Raw genomic sequence first — 23,572 nt, 5'->3', positions numbered from 1 at the left:
TGTTTTAAGATACATATTCAGCACATTTTTATCAAGGACATTTTAATTTGATCAGATGTCATGAACATTTTTAATTAATTTGTTCAGCTAAAACCATTTTGTTATCGACTTTTCAGAACACTGTCCTGAATAACCAGTGATTAATAATCTGAGCTGTATCCAAATACTATGTACAAGACACTATATATATATTGATATTGGCATTAGCATTGATATAGGTAATAGTTATAAATCTCAGCAACGCGCAGAACAATAAATCCTTCGAGATACCAATACCAGGTAATGATACAGTTAAAGTAAGTCACTTTTCCATACAACTGATGGACAATGCCAATATTTAATTATGCAACATATGCAAACAATGGGTTTAAGCATATACATGAAATAATCGCATGGACATTTGGCATTGCTTTGTCTATTTATACCGAATGAAGACCTCAAATCGGATTAAATATATCGATTCAAGCTCTAAAAACTTGGCTTCTTAGAAACATATTGAGAAATGCTGTTACTGCAATCAGTATGCTCGAGCTAGTGAGAATTGGTTTTGCAAGTAATTTAGAAATGGAACACATACAAACACCACTCGGCTATTGTAAGGCTTACAAACTTATTTTGCCTAAAGTTTGTGTATGAGTGAATATTGATGTGGCAAAAGTGTACATAATTGTATATGTAGTGTGACCCATAAAGTTGACTTCTTTGAAAGGTCTATTACCAACGAAGCTGTAACAGGTTACTAGTCTTGTGATACCAAATATGTATTTCCAAAGTATGGTTCATCGTTAACAGTTTGTTGACTTCTACAGTTATCCACGTCGCTTCCACTTTGCATGCACGTAGTTATTAATTTTTTTAAGTATTAACATTAAGAGGCTCTTAAAGCTTCATATAAGACTCAAGTTAGGTATATGTTTTACTAAATCATCCCATTTCATAATAAATGATTGATGTCTTTTTCGGTTGATAATGCCCACGGCTCACATTTATTTTAACTAAATGCAACGAGCTGACAGTGCATATAAGACAGACAGAACATGAATTTAATACAACGATAGCATAATGTATTATTGGGATGAAGTAAACATCAATATCCGGGATTTTTAATTAAGACAGTATATATATATATTATTTATACTTTTGATTCCTTAGCTATTTGCTAATATGTCATATATCATGATTCAAATGGAAATATACACATTAAAGTAATAAAATACGCATGCAAATATCAATCAAAATGTCCTTACCGAAAACGGTACAAGTAAAAAAATTACAACTTATTTGTGCCTCTATGAAGCAATTAAAATTATAAACTAGAAATGTTATTTCACAAGCTAAACTGTATTTATTTATATTTAGCGTAATGCATGAACGTAGTTTTCACTTGTTGAATGGATTCCATTATTGGACCAACATAAAGCTGTCTCCAACTAAAGGACACGAAATGTCATTGGAATTATGCAATTGTTCAATTAAATCACATTATGGGAAATGTCTATGCATATCGGATGCATACATTTCAAAGAAGCTGAAAACTCCATTACTGTGACAACTTTTGTATGCGGGTACTCTTTGGGGAAACCATAATTGTTTTGATCAAGTATCCGGCTAAAGCTAACTTACATTAAGAAAGCTGATATTTTTATTGTAATTCATAAATGTCAACAGTGCAAAAAGGACACTAATGGTATTTCCGCAGATGGGTGAATTAAAAGCGAGTGAAGCATGGCCATACACGAGCACTGATATTGAATTGATGAATTTCATTATATAAATAAAGTTTTGAATTATAATGAAAGTTTTAATTAAAACAACGAGAATTAAGTTCTTAAAGCTCTTTAGACCACGAATAGATCAATGATTAAATCAAATGACTTTTACATTATTTTGTCAGCTAGTTGACTCTTATGTGTGTTCTATATAAAAATTATGATTCAGAAGGATGGTGATTTACTAAGTCAGATTATATATATTATTTATATCATACTTTTGACGTTCAGCAAACGATTGCTTCATCGTCATTTAAATATTTGTAATGTTGCTGTTTGTGGAGAATTATATAGATATTCATTTACGTCAACAGATTTAATGTTGTTAACATTCCAAAATATTTGTTTTAAATATTCAATTATGGAAATATCATGATGTAAATTATTTTAAAAATAAAGCTTTAAAAGATTATAATAGGGGTTAAACAATCTGGGTGTCGATTGTCATGGACATTTTAAATAATGTTTGATTTGTTTATGTATTTGAAAAGTCCAACTTTGTACAAGTAAATAGTTTTATTTTCGAGTTTAATGTAGACGTCTTGACAATGTTAAACATAGGTGAGTTGGTAAAATGAATTACAGGTCTCTTTTATACATGTTGTGTAACCTCTTTAGAATATTAAGGGTCAATACACATACTGCCAAAATTACAGAACAATACACGAACATGAATTCTTCTACATAATATAAACAATATATCTTTAAACTTTCGTGTCGAACAAGGAATTACAAGTTCGCGACAAAGAGTTAAAATGTACACAAACCGACCACCAACGACCGACTGACCAACATACCAACAGTATATCCCTCAAATTAAATCAGTCTCGCTGGTAATTATTGTTGCTCATAACTGAATTGTTTGCAATGTAACACTAATTTATTCCCTTAAACAAACTGCTGAAAACTATCAACCAAACGTTTATAGATTTGAGAAATTCAAAGGTAAACATATTCTTGTTCTTGTTTCATATAAGCAAGTTTCTTTTCCTTGCAATAAGGTTACTGTCTTAATATAATCAAAATGGGATTCACTGTTTACAATTGGCAAACTATACACACGGTATTGTATGATAGAACATTGTTTGATAGAGACGACTTCACCAGTCTTAACGACTTTTGGGGAGAAAGACATGTTTTAATTTCATATAAACAAGTCTAATAGGGAAGGCGGAAAACTACAACGGGCGAGGCATGGTCAGGGGTGATAACCCCAAAAAAGGGTTAGGGTAAGGGTTAGGGTTAGGGGTCGGGTTAGGGTTAGGGTTGGGTTTATGTAGTTTTCCGCCTCCCGTCCAATAGTCGATTGCATGAAGCATGTAGCAATATCTTCACTTAATACATATGAAAAATATAATGAGGCATTGCACACGAATTTACAACAAATTAAATTCACAAGCTTCTTGTAGTGAGTGAAATGATCGAATATGTTTGAAAGCAAATTGTATAAATTATCAACAACTAAACTTGTTTGTGAGTGATCGCACTAATGGTATTTTAGAACTGAATACAATCATTTAACAAAAACTTTATTTCGCAAATATCAAATTGATGTATCAGAATATCGATGTATTAATTACTAGCGATAAAATCTGTCTCTCCGTTAATCTCCGTAATTTTCAGAGTTATGCTAAAACTGGAACAGCGAAATTGCCATCGCAATAGTGACAATTTGTAACGAAATGCCAAACTAAATCCGCTTAGAATCGTTAGAAGACAATTTTTTATGAAACCCGTTCGCAAAATACATTGTCGTTAAATACGTAAAATGATTAATACGTGAGTTTTGGCGATACAAATGCGTTATTTGCGATTCGGTTAACATTGAAGAGATTTGAATTAAGATTTCCTTTTACTCATCCAGAGAACAATGGCATTTTTCTTCTGGTACACGCAAGGGATTAGGAAACTCAAACTTTAACATAGTTTCTTATCACTGAAAGTTCACACATACTTTTGTACTTAAGGGTGCACAGTTGTGGTGTCGAACACATAACTAAATCTACGACATAATTCAAAATATAATATAATTCCTCCAACTTGCCATTCATTCAGTTAAGTATTGTCGGATTCATTTTATGCTCGGACAAAATATCGACATATGGTGTTTTGTAAAAACCCAAATAGCCATCCTCTTTATGTAGATAGTTATTGTTGCTGAGTTAATAGTAAACTTATATAGTCTAATATGCAATGATTAAGCAGTAAAATAATTACAATTTATTTAAAAAAATGCAAATGCCCTATTAAATATGTGACATTGTGTACATACGTATGTCTGCAAATGTTGACGTTCTAAAAAAAAAAAAGCTTTTGCTCGCTATAACGCGTTTATATTTTAAGCAAATCAAGGCAGTGATCAAGTGATGAATTATTTATTCCTCCTTTTTTTAATCTTCATTTACAACGTGTTGTTATCTTGGAAGACATGTTTTTTTGATTTTAAGATCGTTAAATTAAAGGCAGTTACAGCATCATTTTCAGTTGGCGAATTTGCCTAAATCAATGCTTGTAATTTTGATATAGTGGAGCTTGACAGATGAGAAAATATACACTATTATTAAATCTGTTTCTGCAAAATAGTCGTATCTACAGTCTTGGATACTTTCTGTAAGATGCTGTGTCTGTAACGAAAATGTGAATGCACACCTTAGTTTACAAAAAACAAGAAAAAAAACTACAAAAACAGACTTCTGCTCCAGGAGTTTGATGTTAATTGTGAAGTAATGCATGCCTTAATGTCATTCGTGTATACGTGAAAAAAAAATTGTGTGTTCCGTTTGTTAATATGGCATTGTAGTCAACAAATAATTCACTTACGTAAGCGTTTAGTATACAGAAAATTGAAAGAGTAAATAAGAATACACATTAAGCGAGGGCATACGGGATCACAAATTTATATGAATGAATAAGATACATTAAATTAAACAGTACTTCACGTTTCGGCCTCGTTGGTGGACATTTTGCAAACATATATTGTGTTACAAATTCTGTGTTTTCTACTATCGGTTTCCTAATCATTATTTTAAATATACATTGTATTCCCTATCAAACCCGTGTTAACTAGCTTTATGATATTTTTGTCTATCTCAACGAATAACTATACTTATGATTAAATCATATGATTTTCGCTGTAAAGATTATGCGTCTTTCGTTGATTATCCTAGTATTTTCCGCCATCAGAATATCCTGACAGTTTAACTACGTCAACATCTGTGGTACAAACTGTGATATAAGGTATGTATGTGTGCTTCTTATTATAGATTTGCATTATATTACATGCACAGTTTAGATCCGAAATTCTACCGATTGATAATGATTAATTTCTATGTATGCAAACATAGCTTAGTTTTTTTGTATTTGGATATACAATCTTATTTTATCATACCGCTGCATTGATATTTGCCTGATATAAAGTTGCACGATATATTTTTTATCAGTTCAACAGTCGATGATAGTAGGTAGGTTATATTACTCGGAATAAATTATAAAGAAATAATTTTAGTAAAATCGAATCATATCAACAAAACGAACAATTGGATACCAAGATGTAATATATTTTAAACAAAAATGCAACACAAACAACGAAAAACATGTTTTACAAATAGTCAACACAAGCGTCAGTATCAATACGTCAAAGGACAAAAATCATATTCTTTCCTGCATCTGTTTAGCGATTTTTTTAATTATTTCTTTAAAATCGGGGACGTAGAGGTATGATGAACAATAAAACTGGTTACGGTCTGATTTTCTTTGCAATATATCCGGCTCTGAACGAATAAAATAACGGCTCGACAAGCCTCGCCGTTGTATTATTTTAAGCCTTGCCTGATATAGTGCAAAAAGATCAGACACTTACCTGTTATTTTCTATATATTGGGTAAAGTATATAAATATTATCGCTTACGTTTCGGGGCTAGAAGCGTCACAGCAGTCATATTGGCCACCTGTCCTGTGGGAATCTCGCAATAGTCGCCCTCAAAGCCCGGACTGCACTCACACTGGTTGATGAGTGAACCGAAGAAGTAGCTGAAGCACAAGAGAGTCTGGAAATAAGCTACATATGGTGAAATATATTTATCTCTGTTGAATTCATCTATGTCATATGGCATATAAACATATAATAATTGTATTCAATAATGTTATAGATAATGATTAATTTTTCGTTTTATAAGGGGTGTAACGTTTTCCTCATAAAATTACACTCAATCAATAAACGTTTTGGAGATTTCAGATGGGAAATTAATATAACTATCTCTTTAAAAGGACCCGTTTACAGATCTGTCACATATTCGAAAGCAAAGTGAATAAGGAGGATAAAACTAACAACACGAAAACTACCGTCTCCTCAATCAATATCATTTGAGATTGAAAAAATAATGAGGCTAATAGCTCGACGATGATCACATGAGATCCACATGAACTAAACTATTGCTAGCTGCTTATTTCTCCCTTCATCCAAAACAGAAAACTGCAAAGAAATATTGTCGGTTACCCCGGCAGTCTAATGTTTAAACGTAATGACACCATTTTCAAACTCGGTCAAGATATAATTAAACAAATAGTATGTGTTTATGTGTGTAAGTCTTGTCGTTTTAAAATTTGATCTGAATATTGACACTCAGTGACCCAACTTCGAGATAGCATAAGTCGAGGGATAAGAGCCAAAACGCGATAAGTCCACTTTTTATCAACAATAACCTTTTTGCACGTTAAGAAACTTATTCCAATGGTCCTCAATTTGTACTATTCCACGGAATCCTATCTTGTATGCAACATAGTTAATCAGACAGAACCAATGTGAACTAAGTGCTTTTCAACAAATCTGGTGTATGTCAGAATGCTTTATATTCATTTCATGATTGCAAGAAAGCTTTAAGTGCCTTAAATTGTTTTTGCACAATATGTTTGCATACATATTGAGGGAAAATACATGTTCCAAAAGGATTTTAGGGCACTTAGATCATTTACAAATAAGCCAGTTGTGCCTCTTATTTAAGGTAAAAAAAATTGAAGTCCTTACCTTGTTAAGGAATTACTGTATCTGGTTTATATCAACAGGAATACACAACCTCTTGAGTTAATTATTAATTACTAATTAGATAGGTAGAAAAATCACCAAGATCGACACAAAAGGCTATAGTATTCATCAGCCATTTATCACATAAGATATATAAACTAATGATGAAGAATTAACGTCTAGCAATATGCCACTGATCCAATGTGAAAAAGGGGATAGTGATATCGACAGTGATTTAAACATTCCTCTGGCGAAGCTTGTTCCAAAGAGATATTTAAGAACTAAAAGGGCCCTCTTTTCAGTCGAGAAGTACTAAAAATGAATCAGAATTTAATTACGATGTGAAAGATCCAACATGGAAGGTACACCCGAAAGAATTGAATAATTCTGATTCAGACACAAATTCATACGAAATCAAATTCCACATCGACGGCGAAATGTCAAAACCAAAAAATCCAGTTTCAAAAAGGATGTTTGGCGAATCGTATAAGAGATAGAACTGGAAAAGAAAACAAACTGCTATATCGAGAAAAAAGTGTGTGACTTTAGGCAGACCTTATGTCTATCATGCAATACAGAAAGAAACCCTGAAAAGTTACAAAACATATCAAGCAAGTACTCTTCTCCAGGGAACACATCGACCAATTCTGGATGCTCTGCTTGCGATTAAAAGGACAGTTGTGAAGGTGATGACAATTGCCTGCTCAGTGCCATTAATATGTCAAAAAATGAGTTCTCTACGCCTAAAAATCTAAGACAAAACTGTGTAAATCACCTTAGTGAAAATCCACAAATATATGTGGACTATTTAGCTTCTGAAGGAAATTTTTGTCAAAATAAAAAACAAAGAATGTACACTGATCAAATCAAATACTGAAGGGAAGAAGGCCACAGGTCGAACGATCTTGCTGACGCAATGACACTTGCTATAGCAAATTTTCTTGGGAAGACTCTGAAAATTAATTACAGTAACCGAGCTTATCCAGTCTATGAAATACAACCATATTTATCGGCACATTACATAGAAGAGAAGGGTGTAATCAATCTAGCTTTATTTCGAATACTTGGTTTTGAACATTATGAGGCCTGTTCAAATTTAGATGGTAGTAAGCACCTTCAAGAATCATCACCAGTCAAAACATCTTTGCAAGAAACTAGTAGAGTAACACCGCCATCTTTGTCATCTCCAACTTTGGAAACTTTGAAAACATTTCAAATAACACAAAGAAAGTCCAATTAAAAATAACAGACAGAGGAAAATAGTATCTGAACCTGCAAAGTGGAAGAAGAACAATAAAAACACCGACGTGTACATGGTCTTGACTATGTTAGAAAAGATGGAAAACAAGTGCCAGGAAAGAAATGGAAAACTCTCACATGTAATTGTAGATTTAAATGTAGTGCCGATGAAAAACTATGGCTTTTTATATCAAGCATGTAGCCTAATCTGTACTGCCGCCAAACGTTGTAAATGTAAGTTGACAAAAGGTTTTATGGACAAAAATAAAATGGATAAAACTGCAAAAAAGTGATCATGTGTGCGTTTTTTGTAAAAGCAGTTTCGATGACACGAGTTTCCAGTGTGTGAAACTTAAATCCTCAAGGAAAGGACCTTCAATAAAATGTGACTTAAAACCCTTCTTTTATGCCAAACTTCCAATTACAGCAGCAAAGAAGAAAGACCGGCTATCACTTTGCTCGGATGGAATAATTTCATCAAAATATCACCAGTATTTCAATGATATTATATCTGATACGAAAACAAGGGACTGTCTTTAAGAACCAAATACATTGGAAGAAAGTGAAGATTCAGATGTGGGATAGAAAATCTGAATCTTCACTTTCTTCCATTGTGAAGGTTGGAGACCAATAAGTCCATACTTATTGAAACATATGTATTGTTACACTTGCATGTACAAATCTATAATGTAAAAGGAAATAACTATGTACTCCTAACAAAGAATATCTCCTATTATGATTATTAATATAAACTTGTTCTAAGTACTCATGTTTCGTTGAGTCTCTCAAAATAGATGCATAGAAAAGCAGGGCACTATTCTTATGCTTAATATTGCATTCATATTTTAAGCCTGTTTAATATAGTTGACCCAGCTTCGATCGTTTACTTCAATCTCAATGTTAAAAAATGTAATGTAATGTCATAATTATTGGTATTCAAAGAAGACAAAAATATTATAAATTGTGTTTCATAGAATCGCGTAAAGTTTTAATCCTGTTGCTTGGTTTGTTTCAAACCGATGCGAATTTCAATTGAAACGAAGCTGTTATGAAGAAACAAATTTAAAAAAATCTTTTGGAATTCACATCATTTTCTATTCAGGTACCAAATAATTAAACGTGTGAATTGGATGTAAGAGATCATTAGTAGTTAACATAAACTTTAAACTAATGGGGCCTTTTAAAAAACGTACTACTACTTCTTCATGAGAGGCAGATATGAAGGTCTAGACTGTGTACCATATGATGCTAGGTTCTGAAATATTGGTATTAAGAAGAGATTAATATTATAATTTTACATTTTGTATTCATTTTGATAGTGTTAAGTGTGTTGTTAAGAAAAGGCGTTCAAGTCAGCAATTAGTTTTTTCATCAACCATGAAAGGCGGTGACCGTATAATCATAATATAGTTTATTAATTTGTATGATATACCTATGGTATCCATTACATAATTTTTTCTTTAAATCGATTATTGCTGTAATAAGTGTTCGATTTCCAAGCTTCTGAACCGTGTTAAACACCTGATTCATTCCAAGGCGATTAGTCCCATTGTTAACATTTTGTTAAGGTTAATGTAGTAATGTAGGTATTATCGTGTATAGTATCTATAGGCAGTTCGCCGTAAGCATCAAACAAAAGACTTGTGGGTAACACTTCTTCTTTTGTTATCGTTTGTGCAGTTTGATAGCCCCTACATATTAAGACATTACAACTAGTTGTGTTGTTATCGTGTTCATTAAATATCCACATCAGCTGAACTATAAACTGTTTTAAAATATTAGTTTTAATATTTTAATAGTATGTGTAAATATATTATCATGTGTGGCTAAGCCACTAAAGAAAACATGTCTTATTACCACTCTTAAATCGAAATTCGATACTTTTATCTAAACAAACTAATATGCTCTAAACGCTTCCATCTCACATCTCCCATTCTTTATGTCAACATAAACGTGTGCATATTCAAACACCGAATTCGCGTACGTATTCACAAAAAATAGCTGTATGTCTATAAAATGTCAATTCAGTAAAAAGGACTTTAAACCAGTTGTTAGGCGTACGTTCTGTATAATTAATGCAAAAGTCATATCAATTCGCACAAAGAAAACTTATTTTTCTTTGTGGTATTGTATTCGAAAAGATGTCGTTTAGAAACAATATCTGCATATTTTAGTTTGAATAATTCAAATGCTATTGGACAATGATATCATTATCCGTGCCGTGAATCAAGCGATCCTATACTGTCGCATGATTTGCCAGTATCATTGGAGAAGTAAAAATAATTGTTATATTATTATTCAGCAAGACTTAAACTCATTATTATTTCAGGATAAAATTGTTAATATAGTTTAAAATATGAATCTTTAAAATAGTAGTCCAACAGTACAAACATGACAATATGTTTTTCAACGGGCTTTTATAGGCATCGTGTAGTAAAAGTGGGTTATAAGTAGTGTTTACATACGAAACTGATAACGCTAATACCGATACAAGGCCGTGAATGTCATGATGTCCGTGCAAAGGTCAGACAAGCGGACATTTATATTTAATCCGCAATATATTTATATTTAATCCACACACTATAGCTATACGCCAGGCATTTACAGGTCTGAAATCATATTCGGTCAGCGCAGCCCCCGACCAGTCTGTAAATATGCGCAACCTGGTCAGAAGCTACCGAGTCTGCAAGAAAGTAAAAGTTTCGTGGTCTACGCGCAGGCTGGTTTGGAGATACGCTGGCTTAATTTATACTTTAAACAAAAAGGTTTTTTACACGATGAATCCAGTCTCGAAACCGGATTTCCTTTTGCAATGCCTTATATGCATCATTCAATAATATAAACACAAACAACAATAGTTAAGCGCGTGTTAGAATTAATGTATACATTTACTGACAAACGTTATATAGTTCTGTAGAAGGCCCACAGCGAATATTTACTATCAACGTACATTTTACTTTTATAAATATAAATTTTATAAATCTTACACATAAGAAGAAACATGTATAACAAGAAATATCTTTAAACAAGATATACGGTGTTTATTGTGGTTGTGGTTGATGAAAGATAAAGAGTTATATCAATGAGACAGCACATGCCTTTTTCTGTGCAGTTTTTAGCAGCATCACATGCTAATCAATTACCTTGCGCCAGAGAGAGAGAGAGAGAGAGAGAGAGAGAGATAGAGAGAGAGAAGATGAGAGAGAGAGAGAGAGAGAGAGAGAGAGAGAGAGGAGAGAGAGAAAGAGAGAGAGAGAGAGAGAGAGAGAGAGAGAGAGAGAGAGAGAGAGAGAGAGAGAGAGAGAGAGAGAGAGAGAGAGAGAGAGAGAGAGAGAGAGAGAGAGAGAGAGAGAGAGAACAGAAACACACAAGAAGAATTGAAATTAAATGAAAATATACGAGTCAATGGCCACACATGCATCAACCGTACATATTTGAAACAATAATACGCGCGTTCTTCGAACAGACATGTTATAGTGGTTTTCCGGACATAGTTATTTGATTCGACTGTTAATAGTATCGTGAACCATCGCGCTCATGCTTAATAAATTTGTCGCTATGGTGGAATAATTCTTATTAAATAAATCAAAACTAGCTAGTCCTTATCATGGAATTATTGAAAAAAAAAATATTGACATAACATAGTTATATCGCCGAATATCTGCAATAAAGATATTTCTGGTCATGTTTTTTCGGGTTAACGCGATAGAGTTTATATAATGAGTGGAATGCTGACCGCGAACTGAACTTTATACCTTGCGAGATGGAATGCAATGTATTAAAGTGAGGTCACGAGTCCACTGCTGGAACGACGGTTTGTTTGAAGCTCTATACTTTTACATGTTTGTTTCAGTGTTTCGAAAACACTTTAACATATTTCGGTCAAAACGGATATCAAGATAGGGAACAACAATATTTATATGATCAAACATATACGTGATCACATAATATAATACGGTAGTAATAAATAAATATGAGAACACAGCCTTAAGGTACAAACGCTATGACGCTGACTAACTGTATTGATGTCGTGAGTTAAGTGTGAAACTGTTCTACATGTACCCCTTAAGCCTTTTTATAAGAGATAAAGCAGATTCATGCTGAGCACGCATTTAACATCGTTACAAAGACGAGGTCGTATTGCCGATGTTCTAGGGAATTATGCTCAAATCAGCCAATGGAATAAATGAAGTGTGTTCATTCGGATCTAGCCGCGGGAATTTTTTTAATAATTTTATTGGACACTTACAAAGGTCAAGCAATGTGAAAATCTGGCAGCTACGCCGAAAAAGATATGAGGTTATGGAAGTATCTCTTGTTCATATTGACCACTCCAATGACAAGAAACTGATACACCGTGTAATAAATACCCTATCCGCATGCATGATATTCGCATTTCTTTGCGCAATGAGAAAATAATTATTCTCAGCACGATACTGCACGCTTTCGGCCGACTCTACGCACTGTGCGTTGTTAGTCAAGAGCCATGTAATAAATGATTACATCCGTCAAATAATAACTACATCAACCCCGATTGATAACATCCGTCAAATAAGAACTATATCAACGCCGATTGATAACATCCGTCAAACAAGAACTACATCAACCCCGATTTCTTCTTTATGAGCGCTTTCATAATTAACATACTTTGCACATAATGTACATGTGTTTATGGTTGGTCATTAAAACCAATAAATCGACCGAGGATTGTGTTCTATATGATTTAAATCTCTATATATTAAAATATTACCGATACGGTTACAGCAAAGAATGAAACCTAAAGTAAAGAGGAAAGTTCGCCTACTGTATAAGTAAAATAGTTTTCATAGGTGAAACGTTTGCTGACACGCATATTTGTACAAATACAAATGAGCCGTGCTCTTTGAAAAGGGAGTTTAATGCCTGTGCGTAAAGTGTCGTCCCAGATCGTTTTGTATCTCTTTAAATCTATGTTACCATACCACATCTAGCGTTCATTTTGGCTACTGCTATAAGAACACTGATGTTTTATGGGTTAACTTTATTTTTTCGGAATCGTGTACATTATATTCGTTTATTTGGAGTACTTATGCTAATTCAAATACAATTTCTAAATAAGTGATTTATTTTGCACATATTTCTTAAATACTAATAGGGTTCGTTTAAGTCTGGAATTCTGTTAATGATTGTACTGAGTTGTAGGTGAGCGTCAAACTAATTTATGCAGTAAATATATTATTTCTTCTTAAAAGCAGCGATCAATAAAAGACTAATGCCAGTATATGTATGGGGATTAAGTACATCTACTGTTTGTTGTCATACTGTACTGAATTTAGCATGTCCTTTAACTTTTGGTGATTTTTTCGAACGGACTAGTTCAATCTCTATGTTTTCAATCATGGCTATTTTAGGAGTGGAATGGTTCATTTGTGGATTGCAATTGGTCGGAAAAATTGATATAACAAAAAAGCCAGAAAGCATAGTTAAATTTTGTGTAATATAAATAATTGTCATTATAGTTTTTCTACGTGTTATACCTTTAAATTGCAGTTATGAGTTTTAAGCTTAATAACTGTTGTTTTTTGGCTATGTCTGATATGTCTCAACAATGGGTTTAAAGGGGCCTTTTCACAGATTTTGGCATGTTTTGAAATTTGTCATTAAATGCTTTATATTGATAAATGTAAATATTAAATTTTAAAAGCTCCAGTAAAAAATCAAAAATTAAATTTAAAAAAGGAAAAAAAGTAGCCCACAGCAGGGCTCGAGCCAGTGACCCCCGGAATCCTGAAGTAAAAACGCATTAGCCAACTGAACTATCCTGCCAAGCATACATAAACTGCGTATTTTATACGTTATATAAGCAATCTTCGTAGTTTCACAAATTTAAACGACAACAACAGAACTCTCCAAATTATTCAATCGTTTTGCGTTGCAACGCTTTATAATTTTTAGGTTGTTAAATCGTCAAAAGATGCATATAATGGCTATATTAGACCATGGCAAATGTTCAGTTATACTGTTTCCTCACAAATATCATAAGTAAACAGAAAATTTGCGAATCTGAAACAACTTTTTTCAATTTTGTCAATTTACCAAACGGTGAAAAGATCCCTTTAATTATCGAATTCACAATGAAATTTCATGATTGTGACGCTTTTATGAAAAAGATCATGCGCGTGCACGCGAGTAAATCAGTACTAATAGCTTCAAACAAATATCAAGGAAACCACCATGCAAACTGCAATCAAACATTTCGTATCGACACGACCGTGAAGTATCAACCAAAGTATCATTAAAATTTACCCACGAAATACTAGCGCTCGTATAAAAATTATCTATGGCCCACACATAATAATATGGATTACATGCATATAAAGGAATATGGGAAATACGTAAGCTTCAACTAGTATTTTCTTTTTGATGCAACTCACTTTATCTATATCATCGGCTAAAGAGAAGAATACACCGCACTACGATTCGATCGATTTAGTCCGGATGTATAGAACGAAAAAAAAACCTGCCTTTTGTCTGTTGAGATTGCATTGAAGTAGTTGTAGTACTAGTAGTATAAGTATTAGAAGTAGTAGTAGTAGAAGTAGTAGTAGCAGTGGTAGTAGTAGTAATAGTAGTAGTAGTAGTAGTTGTAGTAGTAGTAGTAGTAGTAGTAGTAGTAGTAGTAGTAGTAGTAGTAGTAGTAGTAGTAGTAGTAGTAGTAGTAGTAGTAGTAGTAGTAGAAGTAGTAGTAGTAGTAGTAGTAGTAGTAGTAGTAGTAGTAGTAGTAGTAGTAGTAGTAGTAGTAGTAGTAGTTAGTAGTAGTAGTAGTAGTAGTAGTACTAGTAGTAGTAGTAGTAGTAGTAGTAGTAGTAGTCGCAGAAGTAGTAGTAGTAGTAGTAGTAGTAGTAGTAGTAGTAGTTGGTTGTAGTAGTAGTAGAAGTAGTCGTAGAAGTAGAAGTAGTAGTAGTAGTAGTAGTATAGTAGTAGTAGTAGTAGTAGTAGTAGTAGTAGTATAGTAGTAGTAGTAGTAGTAGTAGTAGTAGTAGTAGTAGTAGTAGTAGTAGTAGTAGTAGTAGTAGTAGTAGCAGTAGTAGTAGAGTAGTAGTAGTACTGTAGTAGTAGAAGTAGTAGTAGTAGTAGTAGTAGTAGTAGTAGTGGTAGTAGTAGTAGTAGTAGTAGTAGTAGTAGTAGTAGTAGTAGTAGTAGTAGTAGTAGTAGTAGTAGTAGTAGTAGTAGTAGTAGTAGTAGTAGAAGTAGTAGTAGTAGTAGTAGTAGTAGTAGTAGTAGTAGTAGTAGTAGTAGTAGTAGAAGTAGTAGTAGTAGTAGTAGTAGTAGTAGTAGTAGAAGTAGTAGTAGTATTAGTAGTAGTAGTAGTAGTAGTTGTAGTAGTAGTACTAGTAGTAGTAGTAGTGGTATTAGTAGTAGTAGTAGTAGCAGTAGAAGTAGTAGTAGTAGTAGAAGTAGTAGTAGTAGTAGTAGTAGTAGTAGTAGTAGTAGTAGTAGTAGTAGTAGTAGTAGTAGTAGTAGTGTAGTAGTAGTAGTAGTAGTAGTAGTAGTAGTAGTAGTAGTAGTAGTAGTAGTAGTAGTAGTAGTAGTAGTAGTAGTAGTAGTAGTAGTAGTAGTAGTAGTAGTAGTATTAATAGTAGTAGTAGTAGTAGTAGTAGAAGTAGTAGTAGTAGTAGTAGTAGTAGTAGTAGTAGTAGTAGTAGTAGTAGTAGTAGTAGTAGTAGTAGTAGTAGTAGTAGTAGTAGTAGTAGTAGTAGTAGTAGTAGTAGTAGTAGTAGTAGTAGAAGTAGTAGTAGTAGTAGTAGAAGTAATAGTAGTAGAAGTAGTAGTAGTAGTAGTAGTAGTAGTAGTAGTAGTAGTAGTAGTAGTAGTAGTAGTAGTAGTAGTAGTAGTAGTAGTAGTAGTAGTAGTAGTAGTAGTAGTAGTAGTAGTAGTAGTAGTAGTAGTAGTAGAAGTAGTAGTAGTAGTAGTAGTAGTAGTAGTAGTAGTAGTGGGGTTAATTATTACTGCTTGTAACGAGTGTCTATTATTTTTACAAAAGAAAATAATCAATATCTTCTCGCCCATTGGAACATTATGATAAATTTGACTTTATTTATGCAATGAAATCAGTAACAATACGCAATCTTCGATTTTCTGTCGCATACAAGAAACATGATTGAAATGCCCGTTGTTTATATTGCAGATCACACCTGATATGTTATGTAATGTCGTGAACCACCATAATTTACAATGTTAACTCGTTGAGTACCATACAATGTTATGTAATGTCGTCAACCACAATACACTGTTTTATGTTCATTTATTACATGGAAATATACCTCACAAAATAACATCGTTGAAGACTTTACGACGTGTTATTCGGTCACCGCGGCTGCTAATACTCTGTGTGCAATATTGTGCAATATTGCCATACTATTGCTGACTGCCGGAGAGATCACCTAACCGCGAAATGTTATTCGAATAATACAGAACGCAATGTCGCGGATGCTCTAAATCCTGAGAGCAATGCTGGTATTGTTTTTTCATTCCAATTACTAATATTAGGCTTTGAAGGGTTTCAGCCGTGGCTGGTAACATATTTATTGCTATAAAGGAGTGCGATGAATGCTGATGCCAAAAAGACCATCACTTTTCCTCAAATACTGCGTTGTTTATGTTCATTTATTTGTATAATTTGTGCTTTATTTCATAGCATGTATCATCCTAATAAAATGTTAACAACAAATCTCATATAACATGTTAAATTAGTTCATTTGCAGAATGGGTAAATTAACTAATCATTCGTTCGTTCGTATCTTCAGACTTTGGAACGAGGCATCCACTACGCAGTGATTTGGCTGTTACAGTAATACGCTGGTTTTTTAATCGGGATGTCCAGGGTTAAACATCCGGGGAGACAAACATATTTTCAGATCATATGAGTCGTGTTCTGATAAAAACTGGGCTTAATGCATGTGCGTAAAGTGTCATCCCAGATTAGCCTTTGCAGTCCGCACTGGCTTATCAGGGTCGACACTTTCCGATTTTTTGACATTTTTCGTTCGCACAGGCTAATCAGGGTCGACACTTTCCGATTTTTTTGACATTTTTCGTTAAAATAAAGTTTTTCTTAGCAAAAATCCAATTTCCTGATTAGCCTGTGCGGACTGCACAGTCTAATCTGGGACGATACTTGACGCACATGCATGATGCCCAGTTTTGTCAGAACGCGACTCATATACACTTAGCATATGCTGACTTCTCTCAAGACAGATATGCATATGAGGTACATTAGCTACATATGGATAAGTTTTGTATGGATAAAGTAGTAACATTAATTTCAGCCACATCCTACACTTAATAATAAATGTGATAATGCGTAAATTATTACATGTAGGTGCAAAAGTACAACAAATAATTATCAAAGGTTATGCTTTTGAAAGGTCCTGATCTTAAAATGCTATTAGACAATTCATATTATTGTTTAGCTACCGTATAATCCATGATATATAATAAACGTCAGTACATTTTGTCACTGAAATCAAACATCGAATCTCACATTAGGCTGCAGCATTAGGAGGGTATTAAATACACTAACAAGCATATATAAAGAATGTCCGCAAAAGAACGTGGGTTCAAATTAGTTCGATGCATTGCGTGCCAAATAAGATGACCGTTTGTTCACCAGAGTTCTTGAATAATTCATCAAGAAATGTATTTAATGTAAGGGATCAACGTTATGTTTTGTATCTCTCAAAATATATCAATAATGTTTATCATTAATTTCATAATGGCTTTCTCATTAATAACCTTATGTTCCTTATTATACTTAACGTCATTTATTTTCATGTTGCGTAAATGTGTTTTATGTACGTATTTTTCAAATTAGCGTGACAACTACCGCGACTGTAAATCCTATCATCCTCAGCATTGGTTTTGAGAGCATTGCGATCGATACTTGTAGTACTGTGTTATTATGTTCTTACATTATTCAAAAGACTGATGAAAATGTGGCGATACATTTCAAAGTTCTTGAATACTAGATGAGGCAATGTAAACAATAATGAGAATCACCGCTCTTTTTTTGTATCCAATCAATCGACCACAAGAAAACGGTCCCATTATCTTGAAAACAGATCATATCTTCCCTTGTTTTTCAGTGTTGTTGTCATAAATAATTTAGAATTTTCACGGATATTGTTAAAAATTATAATGGATATAACTTACATGAAATCTTAATAGTCCTATACTAATAATACTGCTTCAAAATGTGTGTAGACGCCTATATAGTTATGCGTATGAAATGCAATTCGGTTTTTTAAGTTTAATATAATGGGCTTTACTATCTGGCAGATTGCATAATACATATTTTATATATGTAGTGGAAATTCGTCTACCGTATCAAGCAAGTTAGGATCAACACGTCATTTACATGCATGCATATATCGATGGGTTTGCTATAAATTACATATCCATATCAAAACGATTTTACACAATAATATAAATATATAATATTAATAATACATTACATATCTTTAACATATATTCTGTTTCCTGTATGCAATTGTGAACGTATGTTTATATATGTACAGATGCAAATAAAATAAAATGCAATCTCGACGACAATTCAGTCTCCCAACCTGAGAGTCAAATAAAGATGTATTACTTGAATAAGTATGGGTAGTGTTCTGAGAAAACTGGGCAAAATGCATGTTCGTAAAGTGTCGTCTCAGATTAGACTGTGCAGTCCGCACAGGCTAATCCGGGACGACACTTTTCACTTTTATGGTATTTTTCATTTAAAGGAAGTCTCTTCTACACGAAAATCCAGTTAAGGCGGAATGTGTCGTCCCTGATAAGCCTGTGCGGACTGCACAGGCTAATCTGGGACGACACTTTACGCACATGCATTATGCCCAGTTTTCTCAGAACGCGACTCGTATTATTATGCAGTTAGTAGTGGGGAGCAGCCATCACAGGAACATTGCGAGTTGGTAATCTGTCAGATCGCCGTGATAGAACTGAAATATTGTTTAAAAACTGCGAAAAAATCCGACTTTACAAGAGATCCCTAGTAAGTTGTTCAGGTCATGACTTATTGAGTACTTATAATAGTAGAACATGCGTTAAATGCTATGATTGGCCTGCATACATGTAAGTGAAGCCTTGTCATATAAGGACCTGATTTGCGAGAGCGTATATGAATACAACATTCAAATGTGTCGCTAATGTATATATTTTTAGTTGTTAAGAATCTTGTTTATTTCATTTTAAGAAGTCTCATACGTGTAACTTATATAAACATTACTAAACTCATTGTTTTAATAGCTACTAGTATTTTAAAATATATTATATGTGGATGAATGCAAAATTTAATTGAACACTTTGCAGACGAAAGTTTTCTAATTTCACACATGATGGCCCGTAAATAATCGTAAATCACTATTAAATCGATAGTTTGCAGTTAAACTTAACATATATTCAATCTCTTGTTAAGTGATATGTTTTGTTACTTCAAAATTAAAACATGCTTAATAAAATTAGATTGTTAAAAACCCGCTTGTATTTTTCAGACTGGACATATAAAGATTTTGCTTTCAGCAAATTAACAACATTTAAGCAAAACAATTCGTTTTATTAATGAACACAAAGCGGTCGTTTATTTAATCTGTCTTTGTAATCCTCTTATTTAAAGCATGAATAGTCGTATTAGCAAAGAAATATTTCGAATAGTGTAGGTCAGGTGTGGAAGATAAATACCGCAACACACTCTATCTTGCGGATGATTATATGGGTCTACTATTGTTGGTACAAAAACCGTAAAGATTATCCAAAATTACCATTATACGACGCTCATTAGATCCGAGTAAAATAGTAATACGCAAATTATTGAAGCGACGTCTTTGATATTTACAAACAATTTGCTATTTCTTTCCACAAGCTGTGATAAGACTTCATGGACGATTTCATCGGAAAGAAACGTGGTGTTCATTATCTGTCACGAAGACTTCATTTTGGTTAAGGCATAGACATATTTTTTTCTACAGAAAGCATAACCCAGTGATCAAATCGAGCATGCATTTCAATTATTTGTATAAGTTTAATGCGCTTACGTTCGCTTGAACTGTTATACAGTCAAGTTACCATTACCGGATCATTACCCATAGCGGATCACTTTGATGTTCAATACTGCGTATCGCGATGAATAGTTGACATTTTTAGATGATATTATGAACATAGCAGCTTCAATGCCTCTTCTTTAAAACGCATTGTCGTAATCGGAGCTACTCTTTGTCAAACATTTCGGTATGTTTTGCTGAAATGTATATACGACTTTGTTGACTTCCGTCTCGTTTCCAAATCGAGGTTGAACATTTTTCGCGGCCACATGCTATAACTCTGTTGGAAAGTAACAAGTTAACGCATTAATTTAAAGGCCATTTAGTAGTTTTTCTGTCTGCAAAAGTCCATTTCAGATTTTATTTGTGTTTAAGATTTTGCAACACCTTAAATGAAATGAATTAGGGCAAGTACGGATCAAGCGTGATAATATGCGTATTGATAATATATTGTATTAAAATGTATGAAAATCTTGTTGATTCTTACAATAAATGATCTCAATCGTAATGTTTTATTTATTTTCCATGTACAATATCGATGATTAGATATGATTCAAAGAATTTACATGGTTTATAAGATGCCAATATCTTGTCGATCTTTTTAGGATTTTCAACATTTTCATATTTCACACAATAACACCATGCCTAACGTGTGGATACAATATCGCATATAGAAAACAGTTAATAACAAAAACAATAAATATAATTTATTACTGGCAATATAACTTGGTAATTCTAAACAACACATTTCATGTTTCGACGGTTCAAAAAGCGTGTTAGATGCCCACCCGTCTGAGTGGTATCAGTCACGTGATCCGTTATGGCCACAACTGATCCGTTAATGCATGAATTCTGCGGCGAAAAAATGTATTACACATATATATTTTGCATGCGTTTTAAAATAAGCAAAGGTAATATTAATCAAACTGGTGTAAAAGAAGTCTCAAAACATGTATTGCTTTTCACCAGAACAAATTAATTACGCTACTGATCCGGTAATGGTAACTTGACTGTAAACGTGTTTACTGTCCATCGAATATGCTCAGTAAACCTAACGCATTTTTTTTATATTATTGTAACATGTAACATTATATGGAAATCAATACATCGGATATCCTTATATAGGTATGCAGCATAAAGGCCTCATGCATGTCTAAATGACACGAACATGCATAAATTGGATAATTTTAACAAAAGGTTTGTTCATCTATCTTTTTGCGTGAGTATGTATGTTTAAGTTTGTAATAAAAATATAGTTTCTATGGAAAAGGTACACATTCACACGCTCAAGCTAATCTTCGAGTGTTCTAGAAGTCTTCGACATGCGACTGCGATGAAGCGAAATGTGTATTTTATGAACAGCCTCCCGTTTATCAAATGGCCATTGAGTTGTTTCCATTGAAATGCTAAGTTAGTTTTAAATTCGCGAAATGTGTATTTTATGAACAGCCTCCCGTTTATCAAATGGCCATTGAGTTGTTTCCATTGAAATGCTAAGTAAGTTTTAAATTTTGAGAATGTTTCCTGTGTTGAGAACGAACTAAAACCCATACCTGGTCGCAGAACGGACTATAAATATAGGATCTTGCATGTGTGGTCGTTTTGTATTGAATTGATTATACAAGTCATCTAAATAAAGATAAAAACGAGGCTTACCGAGTTTTTATGTTTATTTAGATGACGAGTTTAACAAATTCAATACAAAATTACCAAGAATCTAAAGTTCTATTTAAAACATGACCAACACATTTTCTTTTTATTTAATGCTCTTTTCACCGTTTATTCACATTGTAAAAGTGTTTAACTGAAGAAGTTCGCTGGAATAATGACGTCAATTCGTAAAAAAGACGTCATTTCACAGTTATATAACTAGTGTAATAACACCCGTGTAATAAACAAAATTGAGCATTACGTTATTTGACTCCTGGAGCGTAGGTCATGTTTTAAATCAACTTCACCATATGTTCATTGTACACTATTGTACATTTACGGAATCGGAAAGCTTGACAGAAGAAAGTTTTAAATGAAGTTTCCTACCTGCATCGTCCGCCGTTAAGACACAGGTTTGTCCCGTGGTCCGGGTCACAGTGGGGGCCATACTGGCACTGGTCCCCGAAGAACTTGTCATAGCACTGGCAAGAAAAGGAAGTATAGTCCGCGGAGGCGATGCACTTGCCGAGATAGGAACAGTGCTTCAGGGAACAACCCAGTTGCGCTGTCACCAGAGGGTCCACTATCTCGTACGTGATGTTGAAGCCAAACACATCGAGGAGATGTTCGATGACTCGGATGTGGCGGTTTCCGATGAAGTCTACTTCTAGACGCAGGAGGAGGCAGTGTTTACGCGTTTCCAGAGGGATTGAGAGATCGTAGTTCCACAGGATTTCGCCGATGTCGTCGCGATTCAGATGCAACGTTGGACTCATGTAGGCGTCGTAGCTTGAGACGAATACCGAATCCTTCATGTAGAACTCCGTGAAATACAGGATGATTTTCTTGTTTGGTGGTGCGCGTATAAGCCATTCGCACGAAATCGGCGTGGGAAAAGGGCCCGGGAAGTTTGTGGTTTGGAGAATTCCCTGAGGCTTGTCAAATTCTCCGCCGCAATTGGTGAAGACCTCGCGGGAATATGCATAACGCAACAACAGAGCTAAGGTAATGTACGTTGATAGAAGAAGAATTTCTCGCACCTTGGATGTCATCTAAGTTATGCCGTTCAACTCCTGGAGGGCTCAAATACTGAATCTAGATCGTTGTATGTCAGGAAATGTACTCTGTTCTCATTCCTGTCTGTTACGGACGGCTTAACCTGAAATTGTCGGACTAATAGTTACTTTGTTTGTTTCTGGCATTTTTTATGCACATGAATACATAAAATATGTATCATGGTGTGAGAATGGTAAAAATAATTAAAACAGGTGTAAAACAAGTAAACACAATACTGGCTATAAGCCTGATCCTTATTAAAACGTGGTAAACACGTCAAATATTCGATAATTGAAAAAAATGTTGATAAGAGTTATATCACAAGAAAATATTCTATGTCTGGTTTCGAACACTGTTCCGTCATAATCAACGTCATTTTTACAGGTTCACATCATACATATGTCGTACGCTTTTCAACGTATATACATTTGAATGCATCTGCAAAATTTGGCATTAGTGGTATTTTGTTAATTCATTTTCATGCATTACCTTTTCAAATTTGCATAATAAATATATATGTAGTGGTTTATTATCAATCTATGTAAGAGGTCATACGTTCTTTGTGCGCATTGTGTAACTAGTAAGGAGCTTTATAACAGTTGAATCATTGGCACCTTCAATCAGATATAGGCTAGCGAACCTGTTAAAGACACTATAAGTATACATGTATAGTCAACTGTACAATTTTGTTAACGACTTTAAACGATTCGCTTACATTAATAGGCTTTAAAAGTTAATATCAAAACACTTTACTT

General features: G+C 33.7%; 1 protein-coding gene across 1 annotated transcript in view; it reads right to left on the bottom strand.

Annotated features, from left to right (window-relative positions):
- Positions 1-22,813, bottom strand: part of LOC127861712 (uncharacterized) — a 44,406-nt gene extending 21,593 nt beyond the window's left edge. The window contains exons 1-2 of the mRNA XM_052400399.1: positions 22,149-22,813; positions 5,677-5,798 (exon numbers count right to left, since the gene is read on the bottom strand). Of these exons, the coding sequence (XP_052256359.1) occupies positions 5,677-5,798; positions 22,149-22,813 (787 nt within the window). The remainder of the gene's footprint in view (positions 1-5,676; positions 5,799-22,148) is intronic.
- Between the last annotated feature and the right edge of the window lie 759 nt (positions 22,814-23,572).

The sequence above is a fragment of the Dreissena polymorpha genome, chromosome 16 (assembly GCF_020536995.1).
Source record: "Dreissena polymorpha isolate Duluth1 chromosome 16, UMN_Dpol_1.0, whole genome shotgun sequence".
In the NCBI taxonomy this organism is placed as follows: Eukaryota; Metazoa; Mollusca; class Bivalvia; order Myida; family Dreissenidae; genus Dreissena; species Dreissena polymorpha.
Note: the sequence above shows the minus strand (reverse complement) of the source record. Positions and strands in the feature narration are given on the sequence as shown.